The following is a 22,451-nucleotide window of genomic DNA, read 5'->3' on the forward strand; positions in this document are numbered from 1 at the left end:
TGGCTCGAGCAGGTTTGGGCGTGGCTCTCGCATCAGCGTCACCGAGAACTTGTGGGAATGAGCATTCCTGGGCCCGCCCAGACCCGCTGGAGAGAAACTCGGGGCGGGGGGGACTCGGGTGCCCTCACGAGTGAGAACCTCTGGCTCCAGGGTTCCCAGGCACAGGTCTCCCAGATGGGCTCCCGGTGAGGGGTGCTGCTCACAGGACAGCGGTGATGGTGCGTGAGCGCTCTCCTCTGACCCGCACCCGCTGCTAATGAGGTCGTTGTAGTTAATAGCAAAGCCTGGGCTCGGAGAACATCTCCGCTTCCCATGAGCCCTCTGGCTCCGGCAGGGGAGGCAGCGAAAGACGCGGTGGCCTCGGCGATGAGGTCTGTCCTGTCGGGGCTGCCGGCTCCGTCAGCGCCCTCCCCCCACCCCACAACCCGATGGGGCGGAGAGAAGAGTTTTTCCCGCTTTATTGAGTGGAAATGCGTTGATCAGGGAGCAAAAGGCGAGGCTGGATTCAGCTGTGGGCCTGCTGCCTGTCCGATCACAGCTCCTCAGCCAGTGCCCAGGGGTGGTGGGGGCGGGGTGAGCAGGCCGGCTCTGAAGCAGTGCCCGCATGGGGGTGTCATGGCTACTGGTTGGGGGACACCTGCTTCTGCCAGCCCGGTTCTGGTGGCGTTGCCCTGGCGATCCGTACCAGGCCTACCCGTACGATCAGTGTGCTAATCCGAGACTTGGGAAGTAATAACATGTAGCAGCAAGGTGGAGCTTACGTAACAAGCAGGCTGGGTGAGCGGATCCCTGTCTGAGTCACAGGGCTACCGGCCAGACCTCTGGGTTTTCTCCTTCTCTCTTTTTAAATCCTCAACTGAGGATATTTCCATTGATTTTTAGGGAGAGTGAAGAGCAAGGGAAACAGTGAGAGAGACATCGATGTGAGAGAAACATCAATGGGTTGCCTCCCACTGGCACCCTGACCAGGGCCCGGGCTGGGGAGGAGCCTGCAACCGAGGTTCGTGCCCTTGACTGGAATCAAACCTGAGATCCTTTGGTCTGCAAGCCGACGCTCTAACCACTGAGCCACACCCGTCAGGGCAGACCTCCGGGTTTTGATCCTGAACGCCAGCTCCACTGTCCAGTCCCCGCCCAGTGCCCAGTGCCCAGTACTCAGTGCTGTGCTCAGTGCCCAGTGCCGGGTAGAATAGATGGGCTGTGAGTGGCATGCTCCTTCTCGTGAGTGCCAGCCCTCGTTGAATGAATCGCCTCACCTTCGCCTTGCCACCGGGGTTCTTTGTAATTAGCTCTCGAATGACACCAACTCTGCCCTGAACCAGGGGCTCTGCGGTGATTAGGGGCTGGTGTCAGCTGCACCGGGAGATAGCGCTGCCGGGAGCCACCGCTGACGGTGCCCTGAAACCCGAGAGGTGATTTACGCGATAGCGGCTCCTCCCGGCCCCGCGGCCTCTGCCATCTGTGGGTGTGATTAGGCCGCTCTGATTCCAGGTGAGCCGGGCGGGAGAGGACGCCGCTGCGGCCTGTGTGGGCGGAGGAATGCCACGGCCAGGGCAGCGGGCAAGGTGGGGAGGGGATGTGCCATTAAAACAACGCCGGCCACTCGGATGCCCACGGCCTGACCGGATTCATAGGGGAAATTGTAGAAGCACCGAGTTCTTCGCCTTTCAGCCCCGGGAGCCACCGCGCGTCCAGTTTGATTCCTCGGGCCCCTCCGGAGCGTCCGGAAATGCCAGGCGGGTGCGTCTGAGAGTCCCTCTCCCGGGAAGTTCGCAAACGGGTCCCCGACCCTGTGCTGACGGGGACGGGCTGGGCTTCCCCGAGTTCTTTCTCTCTGGGCGGGTGGCTCTCAGGTCTGTGTCTACGGCCTGAAAATCCGGGGTGTCCCCCAAGGTGTATCCACAGGGTGAATAATTATCCATTCCGGCAGGTTAAACTGAAAGGAAAGAAACGTCAGCCGAGCTATTAAAAAATGTCCATGTCTGTGTTTTTGGGGGACACCCTATGTACTCAGGTTATTTTTCCCTCTGCCGTTGGCTGGATTGCTGTTGCATTAGTTTTGATGGTTAACTATGAAAAGAAGCAGGCTTATCTGCGCGGTCGGTTCTTCTCAGACCCTAGAAAGCCTGGCACAGGGCAGAACGAACCGTCAAAAACACGGGGAGGCAGGTTCCGTTGGGGCCCCGACACGGGGGTGTGCCCCGTCCAGGCCGGGTTTGACCTCTGCCGGCCTGACGGGCATCATTCAGGCCGGTCCTCACTGCTCCCTCCTCAAACGGAACCGGGTCAGAAGCGGGCTCCCGGGCCGGTGCCCTGGCTTCCCCTAAGCCCCCTGAGCCGCCAGGTTTCTCGGATCGGGCTCGGGTCTTACTTCGGGTCTGTTACCGCGTGCCTCAGACCCGCCTCGCCCCGCAGGCCGCTCCGGAGGGCGCGGAGGGAGTGTTCTGTGGGGTTCCCGGCTCCAGCTGCTTCTCTCAGGGATCTCATCCGACACAGGCGTCTCGGTGAGGAGAGGAGCAGGGCCACGGCATTCCTGCCGCACGTGGGCTCTGGGCGGGACCCTTTCTCAGAGACGCAGAGCCACCAGCATCTTCTCAGCTGCAGCGAGCCATGTGCCACCCGGTCCTTCCTCGGGGCGTCCCGGGCACTGACCATAGACCCGCGTGAACCCGCGGCCTCTGTCGCCGTGGAGACCCAGGCTGCGGAGCCCCTGCCCTGGCCGAGGGGATCGGCCTGACTCCCCCACCCTCTTGGCCAGGTTCCTCCGTCTCAGGTGGGAAGGGCACTCTCGGGTCGGACTACAGCAGCTGACTCGCCGGGGACCTCACGTCTCACCCGCGCTGGCGTTTCCCTGCGCCGAACAGCCCTGTGATGTCATCACCGGCTGGGCTGCCAGGAAGTGCCGCTGCTCACACGCCCATCTGCCTAACCTTGGGGCAGAAAGGGCCGTTTCAGATGCTGGTTTTCAGAATGCGTCCCGGCTTCGGGCTTCGGAAGGTTCCGTGTACGTCAGTGTGGGAAGGCATGACGTGGCCTTGTTCTGGGTCTGGACGGGTCCCCTGGCAGCAGATGAGGACACATGAGTGTCCGTCTTCGGGGAGCGAGTGTCCCCGCCTCCACCGTGTGGTCAGCGGTTGTTTCTGAGGAGCTCGAGGCTCTGTTCTCGGGAAGATCACGATGGACACGGGGTCAGGTGGGGAGCGAGGCCGCTGCAGCGAGATCCCTGCGGCGACGCGGCTCCTTCTGCCACGTGAGGAGAGGCAAGGGGGTGTCTGTTTTGGTTCCATGCCTGTTGGGACCTGTGGCCGATGCCCGTGCCTGTGCCAGGGAGCAAGGCCGTGTGTTTTGGACGTAACTCGGGGAAAGGAAGGTTCTTGGCCCGAGATCTCGAACTCCTGTCGGTGATGGATCTGCTGACAACAGTGTAGACCAGGGGTGGGCAAACTTTTTGACTCGAGGGCCACAATGGGTTCTTAAACTGGACCGGAGGCCGGAACAAAAGCATGGATGGAGTGTTTGTGTGAACTAATATAAATTCAAAGTAAACATCATTACATAAAAGGGTACGGTCTTTTTTTCAATAGTTTTATTCATTTCAAACGGGCCGGATCCGGCTCGCGGGCTGTAGTTTGCCCACGGCTGGTGTAGAGACACCTTTGCTCTGATGGGGACCTGCATGTGGTGGCGATGATTCCTCGGTAAATGGTTCTTAGTTACGTTTACGTTTCTAAGAATTGAAAACAACAAAACACAGCCGCATTCCACAGGCTTCCTTAGACTCTGAAATTCTTCTGTGAAACGAAACGCTCCCCGCCCTTCTCCCACCACCAGCCGTCCTGCTGCCGCCCGAGGCTCCGCTGACCGGCTCTTCCTCCGCCGGCTCCGCTGGGCACAGCCTCGCCAGCAATCGCAGGGTTTTCTTTTCTTTTCTTTTTTAAAATATATTTTTATTGACGTCAGAGAGGAAGAGAGAGGGAGGGAGAGAGAAACGTCAATGATGAGAGAGAATCATGGACCCGCTGCCTCCTGCACGCCCCCCACTGGGGATCGAGCCTGAAACCCGGGCCTGTGCCCCGACCGGGAATCGATGGCTGACCTCCTGGGTCCTAGGTCGACGGTCAGCCCCTGAGCCAGCCAGTTAGGTGCAGGATCCTGGGAGCTCCCACGGGGCAGCTGGTCGACCTCCCAGTGGCCTCTGGCATTTACTGGGGGTAACTGGCCCGATTCGTTTTAATGTTTTTCTCATTGAATGTCTCACTGTCAGCAAGTTCCTTGTTTGAATGAGATTCCTCAACTAAAGCACCCGCCCCCCCCCCCCCCCCAATCACACCTCACTCCATCCCGTGTTTTGTTGGAGTATTTCTCTTAGTTCATGGAAAACTGAAAACAGATGATGGTGGGGCGGGGCCTCGGGGACAGCCCTCCACGCAGGCGCAAAGCCCTCAGAGGTCGCGATTAGTGATAGGTTTAAAGGCCCTGATTATAGACTTAGGCACAGGCCTCCGTGGAGCTTTAGGGAGTTTGGGAGACTTAATCTAGGGGCTGAAACGGGCCGTGTTTTTTTATTTTTGCATCAATAAAAATGCAGTTGGCAGTCACCAGTGCCCACAGCGCACGTAAATCTTGAACTTCTGACTCAGTTACCATGGGAGAGTTCAGAGGGCGGCCGGGGGGTGGGGAGGGTGGCGCCCTTTGCTGGGGTGCAGGTGTGGAGGAAGCCTGCGCGGAGGGGACCGGAGGGGAGCTCCTGTGGGGGTGGCGAGGAGCCTCTGGGCCGTGGAGTCAGGCTCTGCACTGTTACTGCGTGGAGTGACTGTCGGGCAGGAGCCACGCTGGGCAGGCGGCTGCACCTCTGCGGCCTCGCGGCTCCTTTAAGCTCCTTGTTAGTGTTTCGTGCCCGAGGGCCTCGCTCTGCAGCCACAGATTCCACCGGGGATCGGAGGTCGGAGGTCGGAGGTCGAGAGGTCGGAGCCGAGGGGCCGTGCCTGTCGTCCGGGCCAACCCGACGCAGTAGAACCCTCCGGTGTGCCGTCGGGGTTCGTCTCACAGCCCCTCCTCTTGGCTCTCCCCCAGCCCCACCGTCCGCAGGCTCCGCCAGGGGGTGTGCGGCGCGGACGCCTGCATTTCCCTCGGGCAGCGCGACGCAGACACCTGTCCCGAGCGCCTGCCTGGGCACCTCCGGTTCGCAGGCCATGAGCTGCCGTCTCAGATGAAAGTCATGAGCGTGTCCCCAGCCTCGGAGAGAGGAGGCTCCCTGGTCGAGGGGCGGGCCGGCAGCCTGTCCGTTTCTCACCTGCTGCCCTGTGTTTGGGGAGCCCTGGCTCCTCCCTGCGCCCAGGCCGCTGACATGGTGAGGCCGGCAGAGTTAGCGGAGGACGCGGGCCTTCTCCTACACGCAATCGCGTCTCTCCCTCCAGGTTCTGCGGGCTTCCCCAAAGCCAGCTTGTCCCCGAAGAGCCGTTGTCAAATAAGAAAATAATTCCTCCCTTCGGCATCTGGCTCATTAAAACCTCCTTGAGGCCTGGCCAGTGCGGCTCAGTGGTTGCACGTGAACCAGGAGGTCTGGGTTCGGTTCCCAGTCAGCGGGCTCCATCCCCAGTGGGGGGCGTGCAGGAGGCAGCCGATGCATGATTCTCTCCCGTCATTGATGCTTCGATCTCTCTCCCCCTTCCTCTCTGACATCAATAAAAAAAAAATTTAAAAAAATCCCTGCGCTGCCGTCTTCAAGGGAGGCCTCATGACCCACCGGAGGGGGCGGGCGTCCCGGGCACAGGGAGCCTCGGAAACGGCTCGACAGCCCTTTCTGTTGAGTCACGGCTTACCGGGTCCGGCGGAGAGAGAATGTGAGTCCAGGGTTCGAGCCTGTGGTGGCGTGTTGAGGAGGTGCCGCCACCGTGGGTCTGCGCCTTTCGCGGGGAGGCGCCCAGCTGGCTGCACGGCGGCCGTGTGTCTGGTCTGCACGGGCCCGCTCTCAGGGGCAGCCGTGGCGATGGAGGGGCCCCCCGGGGAGTGGCCACCTGCCAGGACGCCCCCGGGCTCTTTCCCCTGGTCCCTCAGTCGCTCCTCAGGTGCCACCACGAAGGTCCTGCCGCCAGGCTGCCCGCCAGGCCCCTGGGTGATGCCCGTGTGGGCGCAGCCCCCGGCCGCTCAGCCCAGCAAGGGAGGCACAGGGCCCCCTCCCAGCGCCTCTGTGAGAGTCCACCGGGCGGCATTTTCGGGAGCATCACAGTCCTGCCCGGGGCGGGGCAGCCCTGCCTGCTGGTTCCTTCATGTGGGAGGAGAGGACGCGGCTTTGTGGTCACTCACAGAGCCACACGGAGCGGCCCCGAGGGTGTGGCCCCGAGGGTGTGGCCCCCGAGGGTGTGGCCCCCGAGGGTGTGGCCCCCGAGGGTGTGGCCCCCGAGGGCTGCCTTCCTCAGGTCAGGTTGTAATCGCTTTCTTGTGCTCCTCACGGTCGGTGGCCGAGCCGTTGTCGGTGGCGCGAGGGTTGGCGGGGGGGACGCCGTGACTCTGGGCAGAGAATACGTCCCTCTTTTGGCAAATTTACAAACCCCCCGCCTCCTCGAGTTTAAAACCGCCCCCCGAGGACTTGGAGGGGACAGCTTTACAGATCACGGTCCCCGCCGCTGCCTGCTGAGCGGCCAGCTCGACGTGGCGGGAGAATTGTGTCTCTCACGTCCGTGTTTCTCTGTCCCGCCCTCTCCCTTCCGCTCTCGCTAAAAGCCAACGGGAAGCATCCTGGGTGAGGCTTCACCGAAAAAATAAGAAACCAGGAAACCCACGCCCGTCCTCTCCGGCGACCTCAGCTGGTCTCTCCTAACGTGGCTCTCGCCCCCGCTTCGCCAACCTCCGCCCGCGCGCGCACACGGCAATGGCCGCGCCCTCGGGGGCGGGCGGAGGGGAGAGGCTGCCGCCCACACTGCCCGTGTGTCCCCACAGGAGCGCCCTACTGGACCAGCACCGAGAAAATGGAGAAGCGCTTGCACGCCGTGCCCGCCGCCAACACCGTCAAGTTCCGCTGCCCGGCCGGCGGGAACCCCACGCCCACCATGCGGTGGCTGAAGAACGGGAAGGAGTTCAGGCAGGAGCACCGCATCGGAGGGTATAAGGTACGACGCGCTCTCCACATCGGGGGTCTCGCGCTGTTTTTAATTATTCGTTTTGTGGGGCGCCGGGAGCTCACGGGAACGGGCGGGAACGGGAAGAAGCTGGCGCCATCGTCACGGGTCGTTTCCGTGTTTGCTGCCGTGAGCCCGGCCGCGCCTGCGACTCCGAAGGGCAGCCCGTCCGCGCCTGCGACTCCGAAGGGCAGCCCCATTCGCGCCTGTGACTCCGAAGGGCAGCCCGTCCGCGCCTGCGACTCCGAAGGGCAGCCCGTTTGCGCCTGCGACTCCGAAGGGCAGCCCCGTTCGCGCTGTGCGTCACGGGAAGCGAGTGTAGCAGCGGAAGGGCCGAAAGTTGAGAGTCTGTTTCCTACACGCTTTATGGTCTATAAACCCAGACTGCGGCCGATGGGCTGGGCGCGAGCAGGGTTGCATGAGCCTGGACGGGGCCTGGCGCATGGACTGTCACGAAATGCGGCGACCTGCTGTCCTCCGTCCTCGAGGACTCGGCCGCCCACCCCTGGCCTGTGTGCAGTGAGTCTCACCCTCGCGCCCCGGGGTGCAATGGCCAGCCATCCCTGGAAGGTGCCTGTAGAGGCCGCCAGGCCCCCGCCCGTCCGTTCAGCGAATGGTGCCAGGGCGCCGTCCTGGGCGCCGGGTGAAGCTCAGGCCCAGCTCGCGGGGACTCCTGGTCAGAGGCGCGCGGCCCTGGGCCCTGCAGGAGGTGTGATGTCGGCTCCTGGGGAGACTCGGGGTAGGGAGACGAGGATCCCAGCTGAGCCTGGAGGAAGGGTGGCTCAGAGGGAGCGATGCAGAATCTCCAAGTAATTCCGTATGGAGAGGGAGGACTTTCAAGTGTATGGTGCCCGGCTGGCCTGGCTCAGGGGCTGAGTGCCGACCTAGGAACCAGGAAGTCACGGTTCGATTCCTGGCCAGGCACAGGCAGGGGTTGTGCCCTGTGGGACAGGGCGTGCTGGCTGGCAGGGCCCAGGGGGCGTTTCGTGCCGGGCTGGGCCTTCTCCGGGGCAGAGGCTGTGGCCGGTGGGGTGAGCGGCCTGGGGGTCACCCCGTCGAAGGCAGAGGCAGTCGGCCTGGGTGCAGTTGGGGCTTCGCCACAGAGGAGTTGGACGTTCCGCGTCGGGGAGCGGAAACAAACCTCACGGGGCACCGGAGGCTGCTGGGACTGGCCAGGGGGAGACGGAGACCTCCATCCCCTGGGGAACGTGGTCCCCGAGAGCATGAGCCCCCCTCGCGGTTAGGCCCGCCCCAGGCCTGTGCCCGTCCGGGAGGGAGGCCGTGGCCGCCCGAGATCCATGCAAGTGTCTGTTTCTCTAAGAGCGAGCAGGTCGATGGTCGTCGTGAACATGGGTCCCTCCAGCCGGAAACCGGCCTCGAGCGTCACCGCGACGGAGGCTCCTTCACAGGCTGAGCGTTCGTGGACGCGGAACAGTTATGACACTTCAAGCGGCCGAGCCAGCGGCGCCCGAGGTCATTAACACACGGCTCCGTCCCCAGCTCACTCCTGGGTGACGCTCAGGCACCGAGGGCAAGGGCGTCCCCAGAGCCATCGCTCACGCCACGCGCCGGCCGCACGAGAACGAGAGAGGCCGCCTGACGCCGCCTCCGGGAAAAGGCAGCATAAAACACCATTTTCTTTTTTTAAAGGTTTTCTAATCGGCTTTTCTAGAGAGAGAGGAAGGCAGAGGGGCAGAGAGAAACATCTACGTGAGAAACGTCCATCGCTGCCCCCACACACCCTCCTCCAGGGCCCGAGCCACACCTGGGCCTGCGCCCTGACGGCATCGGCCGCTGAGCCACACCCACTGGGCAGGTCTTGAGATTCTCAGAGTTAAATTCAAAAGGCAGGTGGTGCCCGGCTGGCACTCTGCCCCCGGTTCCTCTCCGAGCATCTGCAGGGCACGGCCGTCCGCGCTCACGCCCGCGTCCCGGGCGATCGGGGCTGGGAGCGGAGCGGAGGGGAGCTCTCGCGCCCCGAGGACCCGGCTCGCCCAGCCCTGCTCCGTGGGCACCTCCTGCAAAGCAAACGTCTTGGTGTTTAAGGTTAAACGGGTGTTGGCTCCCATCTGCAGCCGTAAATGCCCAGCCCTTGACACGTGTCACCCCGTTCACGCACCCGCGTCCCGGAGGGGTGGCCTGGGGCCCCCGGGGGCGTGGCCGGGCCGCGGGCGTTCGTGCGTCCTGGCAGCACTTGGTCTGTGTTGAGCAGCGGTTTGTGGGGTGCCGTGGTGATGGCCGAGGTTGAGGGGGGCTGTCCCCTGTGCATCGGCCGGTGGTGGAGGGGAGTCGGCGTGTTTGTTGGCACAGCCGCCTGGCGCACAGCCTGCGTGTCTCCCGGCTCCTGCGTGTTTGCCTCTGCTTATCTATCACACACCTGGCTCTTGGGAAATGTCTGGGCTTTTTGTGCCACGGGGAAGCCAAACTTTGACCTTTCACCTTTGTGTTTTGGTGTCATCATCCTAAACGAAACCCGCATTCCCACTTGTCCCCTGGAGGTAGCTGGGGGAGGGGGTGATGGGCGCCCGGGAGGATCGAGGCGATGAGGATTCCGAGAAACCTGTCTGAGCCGCCTCTTGTCTCCGTGGCGACGGGTGTGGGGTGCTTGCGGAATCCGGTTTCTGTCTCGCAGGACGAGGGTTCGGGCTCCAGTGGCTTTGTTCGGCCTCGAAGTGTCAGCCCTGAGAGCCTGGAACTAGCCAGGTCTTCAGCCCCATCCGCTCCGTCTGCTCCTGCAGATGAACCGCAGGGCACGATTCCACGGAGATTGGGCCACGGGCAGGGCGGGGAGAGGCGCACGTGTTGGCTGCTGCAGGGTCCCTCGTCCCTGTGGCTCGAGTTTCTGCCAGGCGACAGGTCTGCAGGACAGTCATGTAGGCGAGGGAGGCGGGGGTGGGGGAGGGGGGGCGAGGGGGGGGCACGGGAGGCCCAAGAAGCTGGTTCACGTCATTTATTTTTGGGGTGTGTGTGTGCACATGTGTGCGCAAGATTCCTGTTTAAATTTGAAAAGTGAAGAGGAGAAGAAAGTAATATTTGTAACCCTACCACTTTGTTATGTAAACTGTTGCTAACCATTTAGTACCTTTTCTTCCTGGTTTTAGCCGTGTGTATAGGGCCGTGCACATGGATCCAGGCTTCTGCACACCCGTGGGGCTGTGCACGCGTGTAACTTGACACAGGGGGTCATGAGTGCTCATGTTTGTATTCAGCCACTGGTTTTCCATTTATCAATAACGTGATATCTCACCAGGTGGGAACATACGAATGCCTCATTTTAAAAAATATATTTTGTATTGATTTCAGGGAAGAGCAGAGAGGAAGGGAGAGAGACAGAAACATCAGTGATGAGAGGGAATCACGGATCGGCTGCCTCCTGCACGCCCCACCCTGGGGATGGAGCCCACAACCCGGGCCTGTGCCCTGACCAGGAATTGAACTGGGACCCCCTGGTTCATAGGTCGGCGCTCACCACTGAGCCATGCTGGCTGGGCACAAAGGCCTCGTCTTTGATGACGGTTTGCATCTCCTCCTCCGTGCACGAAGCTGCTGTGCCCGCCTGGGCCCAAACTGGCAGGAAAACCAGAGAGCCGGGGGCTTCAGACAGAACGTTGGTGTGGAGTGTACGTTTTTGTGGGAACGGTGGCTACACTGACTTGGGGGTGGAAACAGAATATTGAGAAAACAGCACAGCCCTGGCCGGGGCGGCTCAGTGGAGAGCGTCGGCCTGCAGACTGAAGGGTCCCGGGTTCGATTCCGGTCAAGGGCCCGTCCTCGGTTGCGGGCTCGATCCCTGGCCCCGGTCGGGGTGCGTACAGGAGGCAGCCAACCAATGTGTGTCTCGCATCGATGTTTCTCTCTGTCTCCTGCCTCCCCTGGCCTCTCTCTAAAAATCAATGGAAAAATGTCCTGGAGTGAATTAACAACAACCAAAAACAAAACCCCCCAAAGCCCACAAAACACCCCCCACGTCCGCGTGCCTCCGCTCCCCGCCTTCAGGGAGTTACTGTTTGTAGCTTCTCGTGAAGCCACGACTGTTGGGGGGACCCCTCCCGCATGACCACGCAGCCCCCCTGCTGGTGGCCGAGGGCACCACGTGGGCAGTGCCACGGCGCGTGGGTCTGGGTTGGTGTGTGAGGCGTGGCGGGAGCTGCAGGTGCGAGGCCAGACATCGCCCCTTGGGGCAGCGTTGACCCAGCACCGGGGTTTCTGTAGGGCAGAGCCCGGGGTCAGTGTGCGTCTCGTGCTGAAAGCGCTGATCCGTGGGAACGTATGATTTTATAATACCTGTGGCGTCTCCAGGAAGTTGGTGTCAGGGCCGGTGCCGTGAGCAGGGATCGCCACGGCCCGGGAGACTGGCCGCCCCGGGGCCGGGTTAGCCGTGGCCGTGGCCTGCTGGCCGCAGGTGTGCCTCCTGCCTGTTGGGGTTCAGCTCCGTTGGGAACACGCCGTGTGCCCAGCCTGGATCCCGGCTCTGGAAAGACATCGGCGGGTTGGATGGCGTCCAGAAACGGGCCTTGGCCACGATTAAGGGCTCACGGGAGCGACATCTGAGCAGGGGCTCAGAGACCTGTGTTTACAGCAGGGCCGTGTGCGGGATTACGGGCTTGGTGACGCCGGGCCTGTGGCTTCACCCCGAGTCGCCCTCCCCAGGACTGGCTGCTCAGAGCCGGGGGAGTCCCCTCCCTGGCACCCCGAGAGCTTTGGGGGAGGGCGGGTCTCGCTGGGGCCGTTCGCCAGGAGCTGAGCCAGGGCGCTGGCCCCGCTGCCTCATGCTCTGGGCCGGCAGCTCCAGGTCGGCAGCCGGGGGCTGGGATTTAGGCAGAGTTTTATTTTTATTTATTTATCTTTTAAAAAATATTTTTATTGATTTCAGAGAGGAAGGGAGAGAGAGAAAAACATCAATGACCAGAGAGAATCACTGATCGGCTGCCTCCTGCACGCCCCACATGGGGGATCGCGCCCGCAACCCGGGCCTGTGCCCCGACCGGGAATCGAACCCTGACCTCCTGGTTCCTAGGTCGACGCTCGGCCCCTGAGCCCCGCCGGCCGGGCTGGGTCGTTTCAATCGTCCTGGGAAAGTCGGCGCCGCCTCTTCTCCGTCAGAGCAGCCGCAGTGCTTCCTGCAGGAGGTGCCGGCAGCCTGGGAGGGACCTCGCCTCTCGCTGTGGTCCGGCTGCAAGGCTGTGGCCCAGCCGGGACCCGAGGGGGGTGTCCCCCAGCCCAGAGCGCAGACCCGCTCGGCTGTCGGTCCGAGGCCTCCGGATCCGTTTCACTGCGTTCACATCACCTGCGGGGTGAGCGAGCCTGTCCGTCATCAGCCCCGCGAGGTGGGGCCCCGGGCAGTGTCCTCGGCCAGGCAGGGGCGGGGCTCCGTGTCCGGCGGCTCGGACCCCGTCTGTGTGCGTTGCTGGTGGTTTTGTGGAGAAGAGGCCGGCCTTCGGCGAGGATGCGGGGAAAAGGGGACCCTCGGGCTGTGCGCTGCTGCGGGGGACGCAGGCTGCCAGCCCCTGGGAAACAGCGCGGCGTCTCCTCAGAAAATGGAACGTGGCACTGCCCTCTGACCCAGCAACCCCCCTTCTGGGACGATATCCTGGAATCTGAAACCCCATCAGAACGAACATGTGCCCCATGCTCATCCCAGCACCGTGTACAAGAGCTGAGATCTGGAAACAGCCGAGTGCCCGTCAGCAGACGCGTGGGTAAGAGCTGTGGAGAGTCACACCATGGAATGCTGTGCAGCTGCAAAGAGGAGGATCCCTTACCCTGCGGGCAGCCTGCAGGGACCTGGGGAGCATGACGCTGAGTGAAATAGGCCAGTGAGAGAAAGACAAGTGTCCCAGGATCTCACTCGTATGTGGAATCTAACGAACAACATAAACGGATGAACAAAAGTAGATCCAGAGACATGGAAGCAGCGAATGGACTGCGGACTGCGGCGAGGGTGGGGGAGGGTGGGTGGAGAGAGATCAACCCCAGACCTTGTGTGCACCACCCATGGGGCCAGGCAGTAGGGCTGTGGGGGCGGCTATAAGCGGTCAGTGGGGGAAGGGGACACCTGTAACCCTTTCAACAATAAAGATTAAAAGATAATTTTAAAATTTCTAAAGGACGGTTAAAGTAGTAAATTTTGTTATATATAGTTACCATAGTTTTAAAAAATAATAACATACCAAAACTCATTGAATTGTACAACTTCAATGGCTGATTCATATGGTATGTTAATTTATATTTTAATAAAGCTGTTATTAAAAGAGAAAAACAAACAAAACCCTCGCCAGTTTGGCTCAGTGGATAGTGTGTTGGCCTGCAGACTGCAAGGTCCTGGGTTCGATTTTGGTCAAGGGCACAGGCCCGGGTTGCGGGCTCCATCCCCAGTAGGGGGTGTGCAGGAGGCAGCCGGTCAATGATTCTCTCTCACTGATGCTTCTATCTCCCTCTCCCTCTCCCTTCCTCTCTGAAATCAATCAGAGTCTATTTAAAAAAAAAAAAAAGGCAGAGTCCAGCCTTCAGCCCCTGGTCCTTCCTAAGACTTGGTGGTGAGCGGATCTTCCTTTTGACCTCGGCGTCAGCGCGTGCAGCAGTGGTGTGTGCAGCAGAGACATGTGCAGCATGGCGTGTGCAGCATGGCGTGCGCAGCAGTGGCGTGTGCAGCAGTGGCATGTGCAGTGTGGCGTGTGCAGTGTGGCGTGTGCAGCAGAGACATGTGCAGCGTGGCGCATGCAGCGTGGTGTGCGCCGCAGTGGCGCGTGCAGCGTGGCGCGTGCAGCGTGGCGTGTGCAGCGCTGACCCTGCGTGAGAAGCGTTCTCGGGTGGCAGTGCCCTCAGAGCCGCACCCCGGCTGCCGCTGCCTCTCTAAGCCGACAGCCGCCTTGACACGGGAGGCGGATGAGCTGACTGTGCCCTCCGGCCCAGCCCTAACCTGCCCGTGGCTCCTGTGGATCTGCGGGTGTGGCCCTGCATCAGTGACGGAGGCAGGACGTGTTCGGGGGGCCACGCAGGCCAGTCCCCATTCCTGAAAGAGGGGTGAGAGGAGCCGCCTGCAGTTATCTTCCTGCTGTTCCTCCACCATCCCTGGTCCCAGGCTCAGCGCCGATGTGGGAGGGAGAGACGCTGTGGGAGGGAGAGACGCTGTGGGAGGGAGAGACGCGCTGGAGCCTGACCTGGGGGTGCACTGGGTCCTCGTGAGTCTGTTCACGTGTGTGAAAGTGGGGGGAGCAGCAGGGAGCAGTCTGTTTGCATGTGGACGCCCGTGGGCAGGAGCGTGGCGACGTGCTTCCCACGTGTGTCGTCTCTGAGGCTCTTGGGGTGTGGGCCGCGGGGTGTCAGCTGCGGGGTGTGGGCCACGGGGTGTGGGCCGTGGGGTGTGAGCCATGGGGAGTGAGCCGCGGGGAGTGGGCCGCGGGGAGTTGGCCGTGGGGTGTGAGCCATGGGGAGTGGGCCACGGGGTGTGGGCCGCGGGGTGTGGGCCACGAGGTGTGGGCCGTGGGGAGTGAGCCGCGGGGAGTGGGCCACGGGGTGTGAGCCGCGGGGAGTAGGCGACGGGGTGTGAGCCACGGGGTGTGGGCCGTGGGGTGTGTGCCGCGGGGAGTGGGCCACGGGGTGTGGGCCGTGGGGTGTGAGCCGTGGGGAGTGAGCCGCAGGGAGTGGGCCGCGGGGTGTGGGCCGCTGGGAGTGGGCCGCGGGGTGTGGGCCACGGGGTGTGGGCCACGGGGTGTGAGCCACGGGGTGTGGGCCGTGGGGTGTGGGCCGTGGGGTGTGGGCCGTGGGGTGTGGGCCGCAAGTGCCTCGGCGCCACGGCTCCGGCTCCGGGTTTGGATTCTGCGTCTGTTTCTCAGGAGCAGGAGCATCTCTTCCGCTCCCGCCAGCGAGGAGAGCGGAATGTTCTGGAGGCTTCCAGACCCTGTTGGGGGACGTGGGGGAAATGGGAGGCCTGGGGGAGCCACATCAGCGGAGGGAGGGGGCTCAGGGCCGTGCCTGGCGTGCAGGTGGCTCGGGCGCCCTGGACGCTTCCTGGGTGCCCTGGGGCCAGCTGGGGGTGCACCGTCCCTAGGCACGGGCACTGCAGGTGGCGCTCGGGGCCCCGACTCAGGGGGCCCTGGGACCTGTGACAGTGACTCACGCCCACACGCCTGGGCGTCCGAACACACGTGCCCGCTGCTCACCATTCACCACCACGACCGTTGCTCCCGTTTGCCACTGTCTGCGTGCTCGCATGAGGGCAGCTCGAATTCAGGAGATGCTTTTTCTTTGTTTGATATATTTTTACTGATTCCAGAGAGGAAGGGAGAGGGAGGGAGAGAAACATCCATGATGAGAGGATCATGGACTGGCTGCCTCCTGCACACCCCCCACTGGGGATGGAGCCCACAACCGGGCCTGTGCCCCGACCGGGAATCGCACCCTGACCTCCTGGTTCCTCGGTCGATGCTCAGCCCCTGAGCCACGCCGGCCGGGCAGCTTTAGGAGACCCTGACCTTCCTCAGCGCCCCCCCCCCCGACCCCCCGACTACTTAAATCAAGAGCCCAGTGCCGGGCGCTCTGTGCCGAGGCCGCGGGCTGACCGACCGCCTCCGCTCTGCCCTTGCAGGTCCGCAGCCAGCACTGGAGCCTGATCATGGAGAGCGTGGTCCCTTCCGACAAAGGCAACTACACCTGCGTGGTGGAGAACGCGTGCGGCTCCATCAACCACACCTACCACCTCGACGTCGTGGGTGAGTCGCTCCCCGGCTGCGGGGGCCGGGCTCTCGCTCTTCCTGAACCCGAGCCGTCACCCGGGGCGGGCTCTCCTGTCGGGGGACGGGGCCTGTTTCCTTCTGAGCCCGGTTTCGTGCGTTTTGCGGGCGGCTCTCGGCCGAGCGTCGCCCCGTACGAGACGGACCTGGTGTGAAACCGGCCCACGCGCCCGGGGCTGAGCTCGCTCTGAGAAACGCCGGCTGTGAGGGGAGGGGACAGGGACGCTGCAGGAGAGACGTGTTTCCCTTTATTTTTATACATATTTTTACTGATTTCAGAGAGGGCGGGAGAGGGAGCGAGAGAGAGGAACAATGATGAGAGAGAACCATGGATCTGCTGCCTCCTGCAGGTCCCCCACTGGGGATCGAACCCACAACCCGGGCCTGAGCCCTGACCGGGAATGAACCCTGACCTCCTGGTTCCTAGGTCGACGCTCACCACTGAGCCACGCCGGCCGGGCTCAGTCCCTTCTGATCAAAGTGCTATTTTAATGAAATGTCTTCAGACCGTGTGGCCTGTTGTCCGGGGAGCTCCCGTTTCCCCCGCCGTGCCTGTGCGGGGCTTTGCCGTCAGTGACGGAGAACGGGTGTTCCTCTGCGTGAGCACCCACAGCGCGGAGCACGGGGCGATGGGACCGGCCTCCTGCCGCGGGGACGCCGGCTGGGTGTCCCTTTCCCGGTAGAAGCCATGTTTCCCGTCTCGTCGTCCCTCCTGACTCTCACTGTCGCCACCTGCCCGGGGTCCTGCGTTGGGCTCATCGGGCTGTCCCTCCAAGCGATGGGCAGGGTGCTGACAGCTGCTGAGGCCTCACCCAGAGCCCCCCTGGACTCATGTCGTCAAAGGGCTTTTCCCGTTGTGACGCCTCGAACCCGCGCCCACCCCCCCCATGTGTAGAACAGACACCCCCCCAAGAGGGAGACCCCCCGGTCTTGGACTTGCCCTGAGAGCCATGAGAACTCCCCGAAGCGATGAACCACGTGACACAGATTTGGGTAATTGACGTTTTGGGTGAGCTGAGAAGTGACCAGAAAACCGTTCTCATTTTCTATCGCGTGAACGTCAGTTAAGTCCATGAGACGCTCTGCCTTCGAAAGCATCGAGCGGCCGTTCTTTCCGTGTCAGTCTTCAGGGAGGAAGGAGGGGCCGTTGTAACATTTCCCTGCTCGGTGGCCTCCGGTACCCGGGTCCGGTGATGCTCACGGGAGGCTGAGCCTGGAGCTCTCTTTCCTCACAGAGACGTTTATGGGGCGAGTCTGGAGGTCATCACCGTGTTCAGATATTCGCTGAACCCTCACGTGTGAGAGGCGAGTGGCGGACGTTCATTTTGGTGTTCGTGTCCCGTACACGGAGAGTTCAGGGGGCCTGGGGCTTGGATTCCACTCTGGGGCTCCGCGCCCTGAGCTGGACATGAAAGCGTTTCTATTTAAGGAGACGATTTGGGGCGACACGTTCTAAATGCCTCCCCCCGAGCGTGAGCCGGTCACTGTGGGGCGAGAACGAGGGTGCTGGGCGGTTTGGGGGGATCGCGGCTCCTCGGGGACCGGCCGGGGTGCCCGCGTAGGGGGGTGGGGGCCGTTCCAGGCGTGGGGAGCCCCGGCCTGGCCACCCCAGCCAGCACAGGCGTGGGCTGAGTTAAGTGGAACATCGAGGAGCCCCTGCCCCGCCGCCCTCGGGGGAGGCTCTGGGGCCGCGCGTCTCCGAGGCCGCGAGCGGAGGCCCGGGTTGAGCGGCTGCTGAGTCTGAGCTGTGCGGCTCCCGCGGCTCCCGGCCGTGGGTCAGGGGTGCGGTGTGCGGGGCGCCGAGCCTGCGGGGTCACGCGGGAAAGGCCCGATGATGTCACCGCACCGGCCGGGAGCTCGCCCGGCGCGTCGTAGGCCAAGAAAAGCACCAATGACGTGAGCACGGAGCCGCCAAGGGGCCTCGTGTAGACAAACGCGCTGGGCGGCAGCCGGTGCTCCGGGCACCTTGGCTCCTGGGCACACGGATTGAGGCCCGAATGGGGACAGGCTGGTGCCCGCGGGTCCGCGCTGAGTGCGTGGCTGTGTGATCACGGCCTCTCTCACAGGAAATGAGGCTGAACCAGGGAGAGCGCACATTCTCCGAGGTTTTTATTTTTATTGTTTTAAAATATATTCTTATTGATGTCAGAGAGGATGGGAGAGGGAGAGAGAAGCATCAGGGATGAGAGAATCGTGGAGCGGCTGCCTCCTGCGCATCCCCCACTGGGGATGGATCCTGCCACGTGGGCCTGTGCTGGGACCGGGAATCGAACCCTGACCTCCTGGTTCACGGGTGACGCTTACACGGAGGCACACCGCCGGGTGGTGTTTGGTTTGCTGCTGTGCCTCGGAGGTCGCGGTGCAGACGTGACGAAGCCTCAGGCGGGGGACCTTGTGATGGAAGTTCTTCCTCAGCAAAGGCATCCCCGTCCCCGTCCTGTGGGTGACATCCGTGTCCTGCAGGCGACGTCCGTGTCCTGCGGGCGACGTCCGTGTCCTGCGGGCGACATCCGTGTCCTGGCATGAAATGGCCGTGTCCTGCGGGCGACGTCCGTGTCCTGTGGTTGACGTCCGTGTCCTGCGGGCGACGTCCGTGTCCTGCGGGCGACGTCCGTGTCCTGCGGGCGACGTCCGTGTCCTGGCATGAAACGGCCGTGTTGTGTGTGAGGAGCTGCTCCATTAGGAGCTCACGGATCCTCGCTAATCGGCGCCGTTCCTTCCAGCCGCTCGCTTGCAGGGGGAAGTGGGCGGGAGGTTCCCGTCTCGGGGATTGGGGTGACAGCACACAGCTCCCCGCGGGGAGGGGCTCCGGGCTGTGAGCCTGGCCCTCGCGTGTCTGTGGGGGGCCGAGCGCTGGATGGGGGGGGGGGAGGGCTGCCGCTCAGGGCTGCTCCCTCGGATCCGTCCTTTAACGTTTGGGTTCAGGATCCTTACGTCTCGAAAGCGAAGGCGCTGGGACTCAGTAGCATCAGAAAAAGGCCCCCTGCCTGGCCGGGTGGCTCAGTGGTTGAGCGTCGACCTAGGAACCAGGAGGTCAGGGTTCGGTTCCCGGTCAGGGCCCAGGCCCGGGGTGCGGGCTCGATCCCCAGTGGGGGGCGTGCAGGAGCCCCCGGCCCTCAGGTGTGCGTGCGGGAGGGGGGCCTGCGGGGGGGGGGGCACTGGCACGGAGCGGGCAGCCCGTCCAGGGAGAAGGAGAAGTTGCGTAAACTGCGTCCCGGCTGCCTCTGCCCCGGAGACAGAGGCCCCAGTGTGATCCCCGAGCGGAACGTTGGAGCCTCTCTTGGAACAAAGCAGCAGTCAAGGAAACGAGGAAATGGTGGCCTGTTTTTGTTTGTTTTTAAATATGTTTTTACTGATCTCGGAGGAAGGGAGAGGGCGAGAGAGAAACATCAATGAGGAGAGAGAATCCTGGCTCGGCCGCCTCCTGCACGCCCCCTGGCCTGTGCGCCGACCGGAATCGGATCGTGACCTCCTGGTTCACAGGCTGGCGCTCAGCCCCTGAGCCCGCCGGCCGGGCGCGCCTGGTCACCCCAGCCTGGCCTCTGGGGAGGGAGACGGCCCGGGGAGCCAGGACCGAGAGCCCGGCTTCAGCCTGCCCGTGGGCGCAGCCGCAGAGCCCGCGAGGCCGGGACCGCCCCTGTCCTTACGGCGAGGCCTTCAGCGGGCGGCTGGGCTCCTTGGGCCCCAGGGCTGTGGGGCCTCCCTCTACCCGCGCCTCACGGGGCCCGTTCAGTTCACGCGACAGAGGCAGCCACCGCCTGCTCCCAGGGCAGGAAAGGGCCGGAGAAGGAACCTGGTGGCTCTCCCTCGCCCTCCAGCCACGCGGGCTCCTCTCTGCAGCCCCTCGAGCTGCGAAGCCACGGCCGGGTTGGGCGACGGGACCCAACGTTGGTTTGACGTCAGGACAGGTCGGCAGGCCTCTCCCGCTCCGTGGATGGACGGGCGCCCGGGAGGGGGCGGGCTGGTGCCGGATCCACGCGGGGCGCGGCGATCGGACTGCCCGGTGGGGAGAGCCGCCGGGAGTCGGCGCTTCGCGGCCGTGTGTTTCGGGAGAAGTCGTTAGGAGACCGCTGTCGGCGGAAACCAGCCCCCGGGGCCGGGGCCTGGCAGTTCACGGTGTCACTTCAGAGCCTGGTCCCCTCCCGGCCCTGGGAGCGTGGTCGCCCGGCCCGCACACCAGGCTCTCCGCGTGGGGCGGCGTGGGGCCTGTCACGTCCGAGCCGACGCTCAGATCTTCGCGAGCAAACCCGTTCCTGCCTCCGACGGCACGTTCCAGAGTCTCAGCGGCCAGTTCACCAGTTTATTCCCTGTCACTCGGGCATTTCTCTCTGTCTGCCTCTCTCTCTCTCTCTCTCTCTCTCTCTCTCTCTCTCTCTCTCTCCAGGACTTGAGAGTGAATCCGTCTCGATATTTAGACTCCTAGCAGCTGGGCTTCCTGCTTCAGCAAAGTGGCTTCACTGGAGCCCTTGACAGGGATTGAGGGGGCGCAGGGAGGAGGGGTCGCAAGGAGGGAGGGGGCGCGAGGAGAGATGGGGTGCAGGGAGGGGGGCGCCAGGAGGGGGGGCCGCGGGGAGAGCGCTGTTCCCAGCCCCTCGGCCTGTTCCCTCTGTGTGTAGTCGGTGGAACCTCATTCCAGCCGTGCAGCCAACTGTCCCATCGCGGCCGCGCCCTCCGGCTGCTTTCCCGCCGCCTCCGTCTGGAATTCACACGGGGCCTCGGAACCTCTGCTCCCACCCCCTCGGGCCACGGCCCCGCATCTGACCCCGCAGAGCCCAGAATCTTCCTATTTCAATAACCACAGTAGAGACACAGGGGAGGCGCCCGTCGGCCCATCTGTCGGCCACGTACTCACCTCGCGCCCTGTAGGGAGGAAGCCGTTTTCTGTAACATCTGAGCGGCGAGCACGCGGAGCAGGGCCTCCCCTAACCCCGTGGATCCTGGTGGAGACAGTGGGATGTTCGTTACCGGGAGAGGAACGAGAGGCGAGCGAGCTGCGGCTTCTCCTCGTCCGGAGAGAACTTCCCGAGCAATCTTCCTCCCTCCCTCCCTCCTTTCCTTTCCTCCCTCCCTTCCTTTCCTTTTCCTTCCTTCCTTCCCTTCCCTTCCCTTTCCTTCCTTCCTTCCTTCCTTCCTTCCTTCCTTCCTTCCTTCCTTCCTTCCCTCCTTCCCTCCTTCCCTCCTTCCCTTCCCTTCCCTTCTTTCTTTTTGTTGTTGTTAATCCTCAATCCCAGGATATTTTTCCATTGATTTTTAGAGAGAGGAGAAGGGAGAGGGACAGAGAGAGAAACATCGATGTGAGAGAGACACTCGATTGGTTGCCTCCTGCAAGCACCCTGACCAGGGCCGGGGAACCTGCAACCGAGGCACATGCCCTTGACCGGAATCGAACCCGGAACCCTTCAGTCCGAGGGCCGCTGCTCTATCCACTGAGCCACACCAGCCAGAGCCCCTGAGCAGCCTTTCTATCGGCTGCCCCACAGCATTGCAGACGGAGGGGTCCGTCCTGCTCAGGGCCTTGTGGGGTCCTGGGGGCACCTGAGCTGCTGGAGGACCTTCGTGCCCCGTCCCTGCCCTGTGGCCACCCCGGCCCCTGTGCCCAGCTGCGGGGGCCGCCTGCCCTGCTCGCGTCTGCGGGACCTGCTGCCCGGCCGCTCCCCCAGCTGCCGACTGCTCCCGGTGTTCACCCCGGTTTTTCGGAAGTTAGCACGGGAGCCGGTCGCTGTCCTCCCCGGGGAGTGATCGCCGGTGGAGGGTCTGATGGCGCCTGGCGGGAGGTGCCGGGGGGCGTGGGGGAGGAGGAGGGGGGAGGTGCCCTCCCCGTGCAGATGCTGGCACCCGGGACCTTGTCCAAGACGTTCGGGGCAGAGAGCGAGGTTGCAACGGAAATCAAAGCCTGATGTGGAGAAACGAAACCCGAGGCCTCCTGGCTGTTTGGAAACATTCCGGGACATTCTCCGGGGTTCGCTCTCTCCCGAGGCAGCTGTCGGGCTGGGCGCGGGCGGGTTCCCGTTACAGAGGGTCCGCTCACCTCCCTGGGCCCGACGTGAGAAAGGCCGGGGCGGGGGCCGGGGTGGGGGGTGTTTGCAGAAGCGAGGGGAGTGGAGAGGCTGCGCTCGGGCGCGAGTGAGCCGCCGGCACGCTGTCCTGGGCGAGAGCAGCACGACCCGACGCCGTGTTTTTTAAAGAAACAGTCGGAGAGCCGTCACTTCATCGCGGAGCCCGCGGCCCGCAGACCACAGCCACCAGCGCCGGGTCCTGGCGCGGGCCTGCCGGCTGCCCGGTGAGTCAGCGCCCGCCGCGGCCTGGCGCGGCCGGGGGTGCCGGGCCCGTGAAAGCGCCCATTGTTCCCGGCCCGGGCCGGGCGCCGCGCACAATGTTTGCTTGTGAAAAGATTTATGAGAAAAAGCTTGTGTAAGGGAGACGAGGGGGCTGAGGTTCCGCTGACCTGGCCGACGGACGTGTAAGACTGTAGAGTCCCTTTGTGTCTCAGCATCGGTGTTTGGGGCCGCGGGAAACATTGGCCCTCGAACACCCAAACAGGGCGCAGAGGTGGGAAACCGAGCCCCGCGCGCGTCTCGGCGGGAGGGAGGGAGGCCACGGC

At 63.4% G+C, this 22,451-nt stretch overlaps 1 protein-coding gene across 1 annotated transcript in view; it reads left to right on the top strand.

Annotated features, from left to right (window-relative positions):
* FGFR2 (fibroblast growth factor receptor 2) overlaps positions 1-22,451 on the top strand; it is a 72,449-nt gene that overhangs the window by 23,573 nt on the left and 26,425 nt on the right. The window contains exons 5-6 of the mRNA XM_081104822.1: positions 6,940-7,109; positions 15,706-15,829. Coding sequence (XP_080960948.1) covers positions 6,940-7,109; positions 15,706-15,829 — 294 coding nt within the window. The remainder of the gene's footprint in view (positions 1-6,939; positions 7,110-15,705; positions 15,830-22,451) is intronic.

This window comes from Myotis nattereri, assembly GCF_964212035.1.
Source record: "Myotis nattereri genome assembly, chromosome: 13".
In the NCBI taxonomy this organism is placed as follows: Eukaryota; Metazoa; Chordata; class Mammalia; order Chiroptera; family Vespertilionidae; genus Myotis; species Myotis nattereri.